This window comes from Haliotis rufescens, unplaced genomic scaffold (genome assembly GCF_023055435.1).
Source record: "Haliotis rufescens isolate VD_foot unplaced genomic scaffold, xgHalRufe1.0.p SCAF_7, whole genome shotgun sequence".
Classification (NCBI taxonomy): Eukaryota; Metazoa; Mollusca; class Gastropoda; order Lepetellida; family Haliotidae; genus Haliotis; species Haliotis rufescens.
The window spans coordinates 19,454,712-19,470,358 of NW_025964361.1; the positions used below are offsets into that span (position 1 = coordinate 19,454,712).

At 42.2% G+C, this 15,647-nt stretch overlaps 1 protein-coding gene across 2 annotated transcripts in view; it reads left to right on the forward strand.

Moving 5' to 3' along the window:
* LOC124113295 (low affinity vacuolar monovalent cation/H(+) antiporter-like) overlaps window positions 1–15,647 on the forward strand; it is a 142,324-nt gene that overhangs the window by 103,050 nt on the left and 23,627 nt on the right. For both annotated transcript variants that reach the window (XM_046473595.2, XM_048388008.1), the window contains 2 exons: window positions 9,216–9,367; window positions 9,581–9,712. In XM_046473595.2, the coding sequence (XP_046329551.1) occupies window positions 9,216–9,367; window positions 9,581–9,712 (284 nt within the window). The remainder of the gene's footprint in view (window positions 1–9,215; window positions 9,368–9,580; window positions 9,713–15,647) is intronic.

The following is a 15,647-nucleotide window of genomic DNA, read 5'->3' on the forward strand; positions in this document are numbered from 1 at the left end:
AGGCAGGTGAACTACTTAACCCTTTCATCCATACAAACTCAGTGATAGGCAGGTGAACTACTTAACCCTGTCATCCATACAAACTCAGTGATAGGCAGGTGAACTACTTAACCTTTCATCCATACAAACTCAGTAAGAGGCAGGTGAACTACTTAACCCTTTCATCCATACAAACTCAGTAAGAGGCAGGTGAACTACTTAACCCTTTCATCCATACAAACTCAGTAGGAGGCAGGTGAACTACTTAACCTTTCATCCATACAAACTCATTAAGAGGCAGGTGAACTACTTAACCTTTCATCCACACAAACTCAGTGATAGGCAGGTGAACTACTTAACCTTTCATCCATACAAACTCAGTGATAGGCAGGTGACCTACTTAACCCTTTCATCCATACAAAGTCAGTGATAGGCAGGTGAAGTACTTAACCGTTTCATCCATACAAACTCAGTGATAGGCAGGTGAACTACTTAACCCTTTCGTCCATACAAACTCAGTAAGAGGCAGGTGAACTACTTAACCTTTTCATCCATACAAACTCAGTGATAGGCAGGTGAACTACTTAACCTTTCATCCATACAAACTCAGTGATAGGCAGGTGAACTACTTAACCTTTCATCCATATAAACTTAGTGATAGGCAGGTGAACTACTTAACCTTTCATCCATACACACTCAGTAGGAGGCAGGTGAACTACTTAACCTTTCATCCATACAAACTCAGTAAGAGGCAGGTGAACTACTTAACCTTTCATCCATACAAACTCAGTGATAGGCAGGTGAACTACTTAACCTTTCATCCATACAAACTCAGTGATAGGCAGGTGAACTACTTAACCTTTCATCGATACAAACACAGTGATAGGCAGGTGAACTACTTAACCTTTCATCCATACAAATTCAGTGATAGGCAGGTGAACTACTTAACCTTTCATCCATACAAACTCAGTGAGAGGCAGGTGAACTACTTAACCTTTCATTGATACAAACTCAGTAGGAGGCAGGTGAACTACTTAACCTTTCATCCATACAAACTCAGTAAGAGGCAGGTGAACTACTTAACCTTTCATCCATACAAACTCAGTGATAGGCAGGTGAACTACTTAACCTTTCATCCATACAAACTCAGTGATAGGCAGGTGAACTACTTAACCCTTTCATCCATACAAACTCAGTAAGAGGCAGGTGAACTAATTAACCTTTCATCCATACAAACTCAGTGATAGGCAGGTGAACTACTTAACCTTTCATCCATACAAACTCAGTGATAGGCAGGTGAACTACTTAACCTTTCATCGATACAAACTCAGTGATAGGCAGGTGAACTACTTAACCTTTCATCCATACAAATTCAGTGATAGGCAGGTGAACTACTTAACCTTTCATCCATACAAACTCAGTGAGAGGCAGGTGAACTACTTAACCTTTCATTGATACAAACTCAGTAGGAGGCAGGTGAACTACTTAACCTTTCATCCATACAAACTCAGTAAGAGGCAGGTGAACTACTTAACCTTTCATCCATACAAACTCAGTGATAGGCAGGTGAACTACTTAACCTTTCATCCATACAAACTCAGTGATAGGCAGGTGAACTACTTAACCCTTTCATCCATACAAAGTCAGTGATAGGCAGGTGAAGTACTTAACCGTTTCATCCATACAAACTCAGTGATAGGCAGGTGAACTACTTAACCCTTTCGTCCATACAAACTCAGTGATAGGCAGGTGAACTACTTAACCTTTCATCCATACAAACTCAGTGATAGGCAGGTGAACTACTTAACCTTTCATCCATACAAACTCAGTAGGAGGCAGGTGAACTACTTAACCTTTAATCCATACAAACTCATTAAGAGGCAGGTGAACTACTTAACCTTTCATCCATACAAACTCAGTGATAGGCAGGTGAACTACTTAACCTTTCATCCATACAAACTCAGTGATAGGCAGGTGAACTACTTAACCTTTCATCCATACAAACTCAGTGATAGGCAGGTGAACTACTTAACCTTTCATCCATACAAACTCATTAAGAGGCAGGTGAACTACTTAACCTTTCATCCATACAAACTCAGTGATAGGCAGGTGAACTACTTAACCTTTCATCCATACAAACTCAGTGATAGGCAGGTGAACTACTTAACCTTTCATCCATACAAACTCAGTGAGAGGCAGGTGAACTACTTAACCTTTCATCCATACAAACTCAGTGATAGGCAGGTGAACTACTTAACCTTTCATCCATACAAATTCAGTGATAGGCAGGTGAACTACTTAACCTTTCATCCATACAAACTCAGAAGGAGGCAGGTGAACTACTTAACCTTTCATTGATACAAAATCAGTAAGAGGCAGGTGAACTACTTAACCTTTCATCCATACAAACTCAGTGATAGGCAGGTTAACTACTTAACCTTTCATCCATACAAACTCAGTGATAGGCAGGTGAACTACTCAACCTTCCATCCATACAAACTCATTGATAGGCAGGTGAACTACTTAACCTTCCATCCATACAAACTCAGTGATAGGCAGGTGAACTACTTAACCTTTCATCCATACAAACTCAGTAAGAGGCAGGTGAACTACTTAACCTTTCATCCATACAAACTCAGTAGGAGGCAGGTGAACTACTTAACCTTTCATCCATACAAACTCAGTGATAGGCAGGTGAACTACTTAACCTTTCATCCATACAAACTCAGTAAGAGGCAGGTGAACTACTTAACCTTTCATCCATACAAACTCAGTGATAGGCAGGTGAACTACTTAACCTTTCATCCATACAAACTCAGTAAGAGGCAGGTGAACTAATTAACCTTTCATCCATACAAACTCAGTGATAGGCAGGTGAACTACTTAACCTTCCATCCATACAAACTCAGTGATAGGCAGGGGAACTACTTAACCTTTCATCCATACAAACTCATTAAGAGGCAGGTGAACTACTTAACCTTCCATCCATACAAACTCATTAAGAGGCAGGTGAACTACTTAACCTTCCATCCATGCAAACTCAGTAAAAGGCAGGTGAACTACTTAACCTTTCATCCATACAAACTCAGTGATAGGCAGGTGAACTACTTAACCCTTTCATCCATACAAACTCAGAAGGAGGCAGGTGAACTACTTAACCTTTCATCCATACAAACTCAGTAAGAGGCAGTTGAACTACTTAACCTTTCATCCATACAAACTCAGTGATAGGCAGGTGAACTACTTAACCTTTCATCCATACAAACTCAGTGATAGGCAGGTGAACTACTTAACCTTTCATCCATACAAACTCAGTGATAGGCAGGTGAACTACTTAACCTTTCATCCATACAAACTCATTAAGAGGCAGGTGAACTACTTAACCTTTCATCCATACAAACTCAGTGATAGGCAGGTGAACTACTTAACCTTTCATCCATACAAACTCAGTAAGAGGCAGGTGAACTACTTAACCTTTCATCCATACAAACTCAGTGATAGGCAGGTGAACTACTTAACCTTTCATCCATACAAACTCAGTGATAGGCAGGTGAACTACTTAACCTTTCATCCATACAAACTCAGTAAGAGGCAGGTGAACTAATTAACCTTTCATCCATACAAACTCAGTGATAGGCAGGTGAACTACTTAACCTTTCATTGATACAAACTCAGTGATAGGCAGGTGAACTACTTAACCTTTCATCGATACAAACTCAGTGATAGGCAGGTGAACTACTTAACCTTTCATCCATACAAATTCAGTGATAGGCAGGTGAACTACTTAACCTTTCATCCATACAAACTCAGTGAGAGGCAGGTGAACTACTTAACCTTTCATCCATACAAAATCAGTGATAGGCAGGTGAACTACTTAACCTTTCATCCATACAAACTCAGTGATAGGCAGGTGAACTACTCAACCTTCCATCCATACAAACTCAGTGATAGGCAGGTGAACTACTTAACCTTTCATCCATACAAACTCAGTGATAGGCAGGTGAACTACTCAACCTTCCATCCATACAAACTCAGTGATAGGCAGGTGAACTACTTAACCTTCCATCCATACAAACTCAGTGATAGGCAGGTGAACTACTTAACCTTTCATCCATACAAACTCATTAAGAGGCAGGTGAACTACTTAACCTTCCATCCATGCAAACTCAGTAAAAGGCAGGTGAACTACTTAACCTTTCATCCATACAAACTCAGTGATAGGCAGGTGAACAACTTAACCCTTTCATCCATACAAACTCAGTGATAGGCAGGTGAACTACTTAACCGTTTCATCCATACAAACTCAGTGATAGGCAGGTGAACTACTTAACCTTTCATCCATACAAACTCAGTGATAGGCAGGTGAACTATTTAACCCTTTCATCCATACAAACTCAGTGATAGGCAGGTGAACTACTTAACCTTCCATCCATACAAACTCAGTGATAGGCAGGTGAACTACTTAACCTTTCATCCATACAAGCTCAGTGATAGGCAGGTGAACTACTTAACCTTTCATCCATACAAACTCAGTGATAGGCAGGTGAACTACTTAACCCTTTCATCCATACAAACTCAGTGATAGGCAGGTGAACTACTTAACCGTTTCATCCATACAAACTCAGTGATAGGCAGGTGAACTACTTAACCTTTCATCCATACAAACTCAGTGATAGGCAGGTGAACTACTTAACCCTTTCATCCATACAAACTCAGTGATAGGCAGGTGAACTACTTAACCCTTTCATCCATACAAACTCAGTGATAGGCAGGTGAACTACTTAACCGTTTCATCCATACAAACTCAGTGATAGGCAGGTGAACTACTTAACCTTTCATCCATACAAACTCAGTGATAGGCAGGTGAACTACTTAACCTTTCATCCATACAAACTCAGTCATAGGCAGGTGAACTACTTAACCTTTCATCCATACAAACTCAGTCATAGGCAGGTGAACTACTTAACCTTTCATCCATACAAACTCAGTGATAGGCAGGTGAACTACTGAACCTTTCATCCATACAAACTCAGAAGGAGGCAGGTGAACTACTTAACCCTTTCATCCATACAAACTCAGTGATAGGCAGGTGAACTACTTAACCTTTCATCCATACAAACTCAGTGATAGGCAGGTGAACTACTTAACCCTTTCATCCATACAAACTCAGTGATAGGCAGGTGAACTACTTAACCCTTTCATCCATCCAAACTCAGTGATAGGCAGGTGAACTACTTAACCTTTCATCCATACAAACTCATTGATAGGCAGGTGAACTACTTAACCTTTCATCCATACAAACTCAGCGATAGGCAGGTGAACTACTTAACCTTTCATCCATACAAACTCATTAAGAGGCAGGTGAACTACTTAACCTTTCATCCATACAAACTCAGTGATAGGCAGGTGAACTACTTAACCTTTCATCCATACAAACTCAGTGATAGGCAGGTGAACTACTTAACCTTTCATCCATACAAACTCAGAAGGAGGCAGGTGAACTACTTAACCTTTCATTGATACAAAATCAGTAAGAGGCAGGTGAACTACTTAACCTTTCATCCATACAAACTCAGTGATAGGCAGGTTAACTACTTAACCTTTCATCCATACAAACTCAGTGATAGGCAGGTGAACTACTCAACCTTCCATCCATACAAACTCAGTAGGAGGCAGGTGAACTACTTAACCTTCCATCCATACAAACTCAGTGATAGGCAGGTGAACTACTTAACCTTTCATCCATACAAACTCAGTAAGAGGCAGGTGAACTACTTAACCTTTCATCCATACAAACTCAGTAGGAGGCAGGTGAACTACTTAACCTTTCATCCATACAAACTCAGTGATAGGCAGGTGAACTACTTAACCTTTCATCCATACAAACTCAGTGATAGGCAGGTGAACTACTTAACCTTTCATCCATACAAACTCAGTAAGAGGCAGGTGAACTAATTAACCTTTCATCCATACAAACTCAGTGATAGGCAGGTGAACTACTTAACCTTTCATCCATACAAACTCAGTGATAGGCAGGTGAACTACTCAACCTTCCATCCATACAAACTCAGTGATAGGCAGGTGAACTACTTAACCTTCCATCCATACAAACTCAGTGATAGGCAGGTGAACTACTTAACCTTTCATCCATACAAACTCATTAAGAGGCAGGTGAACTACTTAACCTTCCATCCATACAAACTCAGTAGGAGGCAGGTGAACTACTTAACCTTCCATCCATACAAACTCAGTAAAAGGCAGGTGAACTACTTAACCTTTCATCCATACAAACTCAGTGATAGGCAGGTGAACTACTTAACCCTTTCATCCATACAAACTCAGTAGGAGGCAGGTGAACTACTTAACCTTTCATCCATACAAACTCAGTAAGAGGCAGGTGAACTACTTAACCTTTCATCCATACAAACTCAGTGATAGGCAGGTGAACTACTTAACCTTTCATCCATACAAACTCAGTGATAGGCAGGTGAACTACTTAACCTTTCATCCATACAAACTCAGTAGGAGGCAGGTGAACTACTTAACCTTTCATCCATACAAACTCATTAAGAGGCAGGTGAACTACTTAACCTTTCATCCATACAAACTCAGTGATAGGCAGGTGAACTACTTAACCTTTCATCCATACAAACTCAGTAAGAGGCAGGTGAACTACTTAACCTTTCATCCATACAAACTCAGTGATAGGCAGGTGAACTACTTAACCTTTCATCCATACAAACTCAGTGATAGGCAGGTGAACTACTTAACCTTTCATCCCTACAAACTCAGTAAGAGGCAGGTGAACTACTTAACCTTTCATCCATACAAACTCAGTGATAGGCAGGTGAACTACTTAACCTTTCATTGATACAAACTCAGTGATAGGCAGGTGAACTACTTAACCTTTCATCGATACAAACTCAGTGATAGGCAGGTGAACTACTTAACCTTTCATCCATACAAATTCAGTGATAGGCAGGTGAACTACTTAACCTTTCATCCATACAAACTCAGTGATAGGCAGGTGAACTACTTAACCTTTCATCCATACAAAATCAGTAAGAGGCAGGTGAACTACTTAACCTTTCATCCATACAAACTCAGTGATAGGCAGGTGAACTACTCAACCTTCCATCCATACAAACTCAGTGATAGGCAGGTGAACTACTTAACCTTCCATCCATACAAACTCAGTGATAGGCAGGTGAACTACTTAACCTTTCATCCATACAAACTCATTAAGAGGCAGGTGAACTACTTAACCTTCCATCCATACAAACTCAGTGATAGGCAGGTGAACTACTTAACCGTTTCATCCATACAAACTCAGTGATAGGCAGGTGAACTACTTAACCTTTCATCCATACAAACTCAGTGATAGGCAGGTGAACTATTTAACCCTTTCATCCATACAAACTCAGTGATAGGCAGGTGAACTACTTAACCTTCCATCCATACAAACTCAGTGATAGGCAGGTGAACTACTTAACCTTTCATCCATACAAGCTCAGTGATAGGCAGGTGAACTACTTAACCTTTCATCCATACAAACTCAGTGATAGGCAGGTGAACTACTTAACCCTTTCATCCATACAAACTCAGTGATAGGCAGGTGAACTACTTAACCGTTTCATCCATACAAACTCAGTGATAGGCAGGTGAACTACTTAACCTTTCATCCATACAAACTCAGTGATAGGCAGGTGAACTACTTAACCCTTTCATCCATACAAACTCAGTGATAGGCAGGTGAACTACTTAACCCTTTCATCCATACAAACTCAGTGATAGGCAGGTGAACTACTTAACCTTTCATCCATACAAACTCAGTGATAGGCAGGTGAACTATTTAACCCTTTCATCCATACAAACTCAGTGATAGGCAGGTGAACTACTTAACCTTCCATCCATACAAACTCAGTGATAGGCAGGTGAACTACTTAACCCTTTCATCCATACAAACTCAGTGATAGGCAGGTGAACTACTTAACCGTTTCATCCATACAAACTCAGTGATAGGCAGGTGAACTACTTAACCTTTCATCCATACAAACTCAGTGATAGGCAGGTGAACTACTTAACCTTTCATCCATACAAACTCAGTGATAGGCAGGTGAACTACTTAACCTTTCATCCATACAAACTCAGTCATAGGCAGGTGAACTACTTAACCTTTCATCCATACAAACTCAGTGATAGGCAGGTGAACTACTGAACCTTTCATCCATACAAACTCAGAAGGAGGCAGGTGAACTACTTAACCCTTTCATCCATACAAACTCAGTGATAGGCAGGTGAACTACTTAACCTTTCATCCATGCAAACTCGGTGATAGGCAGGTGAACTACTTAACCCTTTCATCCATACAAACTCATTGATAGGCAGGTGAACTACTTAACCCTTTCATCCATACAAACTCAGTGATAGGCAGGTGGACTACTTAACCTTTCATCCATACAAACTCATTAAGAGGCAGGTGAACTACTTAACCTTTCATCCATACAAACTCAGCGATAGGCAGGTGAACTACTTAACCTTTCATCCATACAAACTCAGTAAGAGGCAGGTGAACTACTTAACCCTTTCATCCATACAAACTCAGTGATAGGCAGGTGAACTACTTAACCGTTTCATCCATACAAAGTCATTAAGAGGCAGGTGAACTACTTAACCTTTCATCCATACAAACTCAGTGATAGGCAGGTGAACTACTTAACCTTTCATCCATACAAACTCAGAAGGAGGCAGGTGAACTACTTAACCCTTTCATCCATACAAACTCATTGATAGGCAGGTGAACTACTTAACCTTTCATCCATACAAACTCAGTGATAGGCAGGTGAACTACTTAACCTCTCATCCATACAAACTCATTAAGAGGCAGGTGAACTACTTAACCTTTCATCCATACAAACTCAGTGATAGGCAGGTGAACTAGTTAACCTTTCATCCATACAAACTCAGTAAGAGGCAGGTGAACTACTTAACCCTTTCATCCATACAAACTCATTAAGAGGCAGGTGAACTACTTAACCTTTCATCCATACAAACTCAGTGATAGGCAGGTGAACTACTTAACCTTTCATCCATACAAACTAAGTAAGAGGTAGGTGAACTCTGTGCCCTCCTCCCACATCATGCTGACACACCATGATATAACTTGAATAAAGCGGCATTAAATCATTCACTGTCATGACACAGGTGTATTGGATGTCATTGTTTTTTTGTTTTAGTATCTCTGCCCAGAGCAGCTTTGCAATTGGTGCTATTTTGAATGCGACATTTGGCTCCATGGTAGAGCTCATCCTGTTTGTGATAGTTCTGAAGAAAGGCAAAGACACAAATAAAGAGTGCTTCCAAGAGCTTGTCAAGTCCTCCCTGGCTGGTTAGTACAACCATACCTCATTCTTTTATTGTGGTGCCCCTTTTAAACAGAAAAATGTACAGGCTTTGGATGCTTTACTGAAATTTGATAAGCTTGTGTGATTACAGAACTCAAATATTATATCCCTTGTGAGCAAAGTCATTACTTTTTGCTAGAAAAGAAATCTTACCATTGCTTTTCTGGAATTATAAGGTATAATATATATTTTTTCAGGTACCATCCTGGCAAGCATTCTCTTTATTCCTGGAGTGTGCATGATAGTAGGCGGAATCAAATATCAGATGCAGAGATTCAACCCTCAGTCAGCAGGTGTCAGTGCTGCCTTGCTCTTTGTATCTATTGCTGGTAGGTTGTACACCACAGCGTCAGTGCTGCCTTACTCTCTGTATGTATTTCTGGTAGGTTGTACACTACAGTGCAGTGCTGCCTTACTCTCTGTATGTAATGCTGGTAGGTTGTACACAACGACAGTGCTGCCTTACTCTCTGTATGTATTGCTGGTAGGTTGAACATAATGTCAGTGCTGCCTTACTCTCTCTATGTATTGCTGGTAGGTTGTACACCACAGCGTCAGTGCTGCCTTACTCTCTTTATGTATTGCTGGTAGGTTGTACACAACGACAGTGCTGCCTTACTCTCTGTATGTATTGCTGGTAGCTTGTACACCACAGCGTCAGTGCTGCCTTACTCTCTGTTCTGTATTGCTGGTAGGTTGTACATGATGGCAGTGCTGCCTTACTCTCAGTATGTATTGCTGGTAGGTTGTACACTACAGTGCAGTGCTGCCTTACTCTCTATATGTATTACTGGTAGGTTGTACATAACGTCAGTGCTGCCTTACTCTCAGTATGTATTGCTGGTAGGTAGTACATAATGGCAGTGCTGCCTTACTCTCTGTATGTATTGCTGGTAGGTTGTACACTACAGTGCAGTGCTGCCTTAATCTCTGTATGTATTGCTGGTAGGTTGTACACCACAGCATCAGTGCTGCCTTACTCTCAGTATGTATTGCTGGTAGGTTGTACACTACAGTGCAGTGCTGCCTTACTCTCTGTATGTATTGCTGGTAGGTTGTACACTACAGTGCAGCGCTGCCTTACTCTCTTTATGTATTGCTGGTAGGTTGTACAGTACAGCGTCAGTGCTGCCTTACTCTCAGTATGTATTGCTGGTAGGTTGTACACTACAGTGCAGTGCTGCCTTACTCTCTATATGTATTGCTGGTAGGTTGAACATAACGTCAGTGCTGCCTTACTCTCTGTATGTATTGCTGGTAGGTTGTACAGTACAGCGTCAGTGCTGCCTTACTCTCTGTATGTATTGCTGATAGGTTGTACATAGTGGCAGTGCTGCCTTACTCTCTGTATGTATTGCTGGTAGGTTGTACACCACAGCGTCAGTGCTGCCTTACTCTCTATATGTATTGCTGGTAGGTTGAACATAACGTCAGTGCTGCCTTACTCTCTGTATTTATTGCTGGTAGGTTGTACACCACAGCGTCAGTGCTGCCTTACTCTCTGTATGTGATGCTGGTAGGTTGTACACCACAGCATCAGTGTTGCCTTACTCTCTGTATGTTTTGCTGGTAGGTTGAACATAACGTCAGTGCTGCCTTACTCTCTGTATGTATTGCTGGTAGGTTGAACATAACGTCAGTGCTGCCTTACTCTCTATATGTATTGCTGGTAGGTTGTACACCACAGCGTCAGTGCTGCCTTACTCTCAGTATGTATTGCTGGTAGGTTGTACATAATGGCAGTGCTGCCTTACTCTCTATATGTATTGCTGGTAGGTTGTACACCACAGCGTCAGTGCTGCCTTACTCTCAGTATGTATTGCTGGTAGGTTGTACACCACAGCGTCAGTGCTGCCTTACTCTCTATATGTATTGCTGGTAGGTTGAACATAACGTCAGTGCTGCCTTACTCTCTGTATGTATTGCTGGTAGGTTGTACATAATGGCAGTACTGCCTTACTCTCTATATGTATTGCTGGTAGGTTGTACAGTACAGCATCAGTGCTGCCTTACTCTCAGTATGTATTGCTGGTAGGTTGTACATAATGGCAGTGCTGCCTTACTCTCTATATGTATTGCTGGTAGGTTGTACAGTACAGCGTCAGTGCTGCCTTACTCTCTGTATGTATTGCTGGTAGGTTGTACAGTACAGCGTCAGTGCTGCCTTACTCTCTGTATGTATTGCTGGTAGGTTGTACACCACAGCGTCAGTGCTGCCTTAATCTCTGTATGTATTGCTGGTAGGTTGTACATAATGGCAGTGCTGCCTTACTCTCTGTATGTATTGCTGGAAGGTTGTACATAATGGCAATGCTGCCTTACTCTCTGTATGTATTGCTGGTAGGTTGTACACCACAGCGTCAGTGCTGCCTTACTCTCTATATGTATTGCTGGTAGGTTGAACATAACGTCAGTGCTGCCTTAATCTCTGTATGTATTGCTGGTAGGTTGTACAGTACAGCGTCAGTGCTGCCTTACTCTCTGTATGTATTGCTGGTAGGTTGTACACCACAGCATCAGTGCTGCCTTACTCTCTATATGTATTGCTGGTAGGTTGAACATAACGTCACTGCTGCCTTACTCTCTGTATGTATTGCTGGTAGGTTGTACAGTACAGCGTCAGTGCTGCCTTAATATCCGTATGTATTGCTGGTAGGTTGTACATAATGGCAGTGCTGCCTTAATCTCTGTATGTATTGCTGGTAGGTTGTACACCACAGCATCAGTGTTTCCTTACTCTCTGTATGTATTGCTGGTAGGTTGTACACCACAGCGTCAGTGCTGCCTTAATCTCTGTATGTATTGCTGGTAGGTTGTACATAATGGCAGTGCTGCCTTACTCTCTGTATGTATTGCTGGAAGGTTGTACATAATGGCAGTGCTGCCTTACTCTCTGTATGTATTGCTGGTAGGTTGTACACCACAGCGTCAGTGCTGCGTTACTCTCTATATGTATTGCTGGTAGGTTGAACATAACGTCAGTGCTGCCTTACTCTCAGTATGTATTGCTGGTAGGTTGTACACTACAGTGCAGTGCTGCCTTACTCTCTATATGTATTGCTGGTAGGTTGAACATAACGTCAGTGCTGCCTTACTCTCTGTATGTATTGCTGGTAGGTTGTACAGTACAGCGTCAGTGCTGCCTTACTCTCTGTATGTATTGCTGATAGGTTGTACATAGTGGCAGTGCTGCCTTACTCTCTATATGTATTGCTGGTAGGTTGAACATAACGTCAGTGCTGCCTTACTCTCTGTATTTATTGCTGGTAGGTTGTACACCACAGCGTCAGTGCTGCCTTACTCTCTGTATGTGATGCTGGTAGGTTGTACACCACAGCATCAGTGTTGCCTTACTCTCTGTATGTATTGCTGGTAGGTTGTACAGTACAGCATCAGTGCTGCCTTACTCTCTGTATGTATTGCTGGTAGGTTGTACACCACAGCGTCAGTGCTGCCTTACTCTCAGTATGTATTGCTGGTAGGTTGTACATAATGGCAGTGCTGCCTTACTCTCTATATGTATTGCTGGTAGGTTGTACACCACAGCGTCAGTGCTGCCTTACTCTCTATATGTATTGCTGGTAGGTTGTACACCACAGCGTCAGTGCTGCCTTACTCTCTATATGTATTGCTGGTAGGTTGTACACCACAGCGTCAGTGCTGCCTTACTCTCAGTATGTATTGCTGGTAGGTTGTACACCACAGCGTCAGTGCTGCCTTACTCTCTATATGTATTGCTGGTAGGTTGAACATAACGTCAGTGCTGCCTTACTCTCTGTATGTATTGCTGGTAGGTTGTACATAATGGCAGTACTGCCTTACTCTCTATATGTATTGCTGGTAGGTTGTACAGTACAGCATCAGTGCTGCCTTACTCTCAGTATGTATTGCTGGTAGGTTGTACATAATGGCAGTGCTGCCTTACTCTCTATATGTATTGCTGGTAGGTTGTACAGTACAGCGTCAGTGCTGCCTTACTCTCTGTATGTATTGCTGGTAGGTTGTACAGTACAGCGTCAGTGCTGCCTTACTCTCTGTATGTATTGCTGGTAGGTTGTACACCACAGCGTCAGTGCTGCCTTAATCTCTGTATGTATTGCTGGTAGGTTGTACATAATGGCAGTGCTGCCTTACTCTCTGTATGTATTGCTGGAAGGTTGTACATAATGGCAGTGCTGCCTTACTCTCTGTATGTATTGCTGGTAGGTTGTACACCACAGCGTCAGTGCTGCCTTACTCTCTATATGTATTGCTGGTAGGTTGAACATAACGTCAGTGCTGCCTTAATCTCTGTATGTATTGCTGGTAGGTTGTACAGTACAGCGTCAGTGCTGCCTTACTCTCTGTATGTATTGCTGGTAGGTTGTACACCACAGCATCAGTGCTGCCTTACTCTCTATATGTATTGCTGGTAGGTTGAACATAACGTCAGTGCTGCCTTAATCTCTGTATGTATTGCTGGTAGGTTGTACAGTACAGCGTCAGTGCTGCCTTAATATCCGTATGTATTGCTGGTAGGTTGTACATAATGGCAGTGCTGCCTTAATCTCTGTATGTATTGCTGGTAGGTTGTACACCACAGCATCAGTGTTTCCTTACTCTCTGTATGTATTGCTGGTAGGTTGTACACCACAGCGTCAGTGCTGCCTTAATCTCTGTATGTATTGCTGGTAGGTTGTACATAATGGCAGTGCTGCCTTACTCTCTGTATGTATTGCTGGAAGGTTGTACATAATGGCAGTGCTGCCTTACTCTCTGTATGTATTGCTGGTAGGTTGTACACCACAGCGTCAGTGCTGCGTTACTCTCTATATGTATTGCTGGTAGGTTGAACATAACGTCAGTGCTGCCTTACTCTCAGTATGTATTGCTGGTAGGTTGAACATAACGTCAGTGCTGCCTTACTCTCTGTATGTATTGCTGGTAGGTTGTACAGTACAGCGTCAGTGCTGCCTTACTCTCTGTATGTATTGCTGATAGGTTGTACATAGTGGCAGTGCTGCCTTACTCTCTCTATGTATTGCTGGTAGGTTGTACACCACAGCGTCAGTGCTGCCTTACTCTCTATATGTATTGCTGGTAGGTTGAACATAACGTCAGTGCTGCCTTACTCTCTGTATTTATTGCTGGTAGGTTGTACACCACAGCGTCAGTGCTGCCTACTCTCTGTATGTGATGCTGGTAGGTTGTACACCACAGCATCAGTGTTGCCTTACTCTCTGTATGTATTGCTGGTAGGTTGTACAGTACAGCGTCAGTGCTGCCTTACTCTCTGTATGTATTGCTGGTAGGTTGTACACCACAGCGTCAGTGCTGCCTTACTCTCAGTATGTATTGCTGGTAGGTTGTACATAATGGCAGTGCTGCCTTACTCTCTATATGTATTGCTGGTAGGTTGTACACCACAGCGTCAGTGCTGCCTTACTCTCTATATGTATTGCTGGTAGGTTGTACTGCACAGCGTCAGTGCTGCCTTACTCTCTATATGTATTGCTGGTAGGTTGAACATAACGTCAGTGCTGCCTTACTCTCTGTATGTATTGCTGGTAGGTTGTACATAATGGCAGTACTGCCTTACTCTCTATATGTATTGCTGGTAGGTTGTACAGTACAGCATCAGTGCTGCCTTACTCTCAGTATGTATTGCTGGTAGGTTGTACATAATGGCAGTGCTGCCTTACTCTCTATATGTATTGCTGGTAGGTTGTACAGTACAGCGTCAGTGCTACCTTACTCTCTGTATGTATTGCTGGTAGGTTGTACAGTACAGCGTCAGTGCTGCCTTACTCTCTGTATGTATTGCTGGTAGGTTGTACACCACAGCGTCAGTGCTGCCTTAATCTCTGTATGTATTGCTGGTAGGTTGTACATAATGGCAGTGCTGCCTTACTCTCTGTATGTATTGCTGGAAGGTTGTACATAATGGCAGTGCTGCCTTACTCTCTGTATGTTTTGCTGGTAGGTTGTACACCACAGCGTCAGTGCTGCCTTACTCTCTATATGTATTGCTGGTAGGTTGAACATAACGTCAGTGCTGCCTTAATCTCTGTATGTATTGCTGGTAGGTTGTACAGTACAGCGTCAGTGCTGCCTTACTCTCTGTATGTATTGCTGGTAGGTTGTACACCACAGCATCAGTGCTGCCTTACTCTCTATATGTATTCCTGGTAGGTTGAACATAACGTCAGTGCTGCCTTAATCTCTGTATGTATTGCTGGTAGGTTGTACAGTACAGCGTCAGTGCTGCCTTAATATCCGTATGTA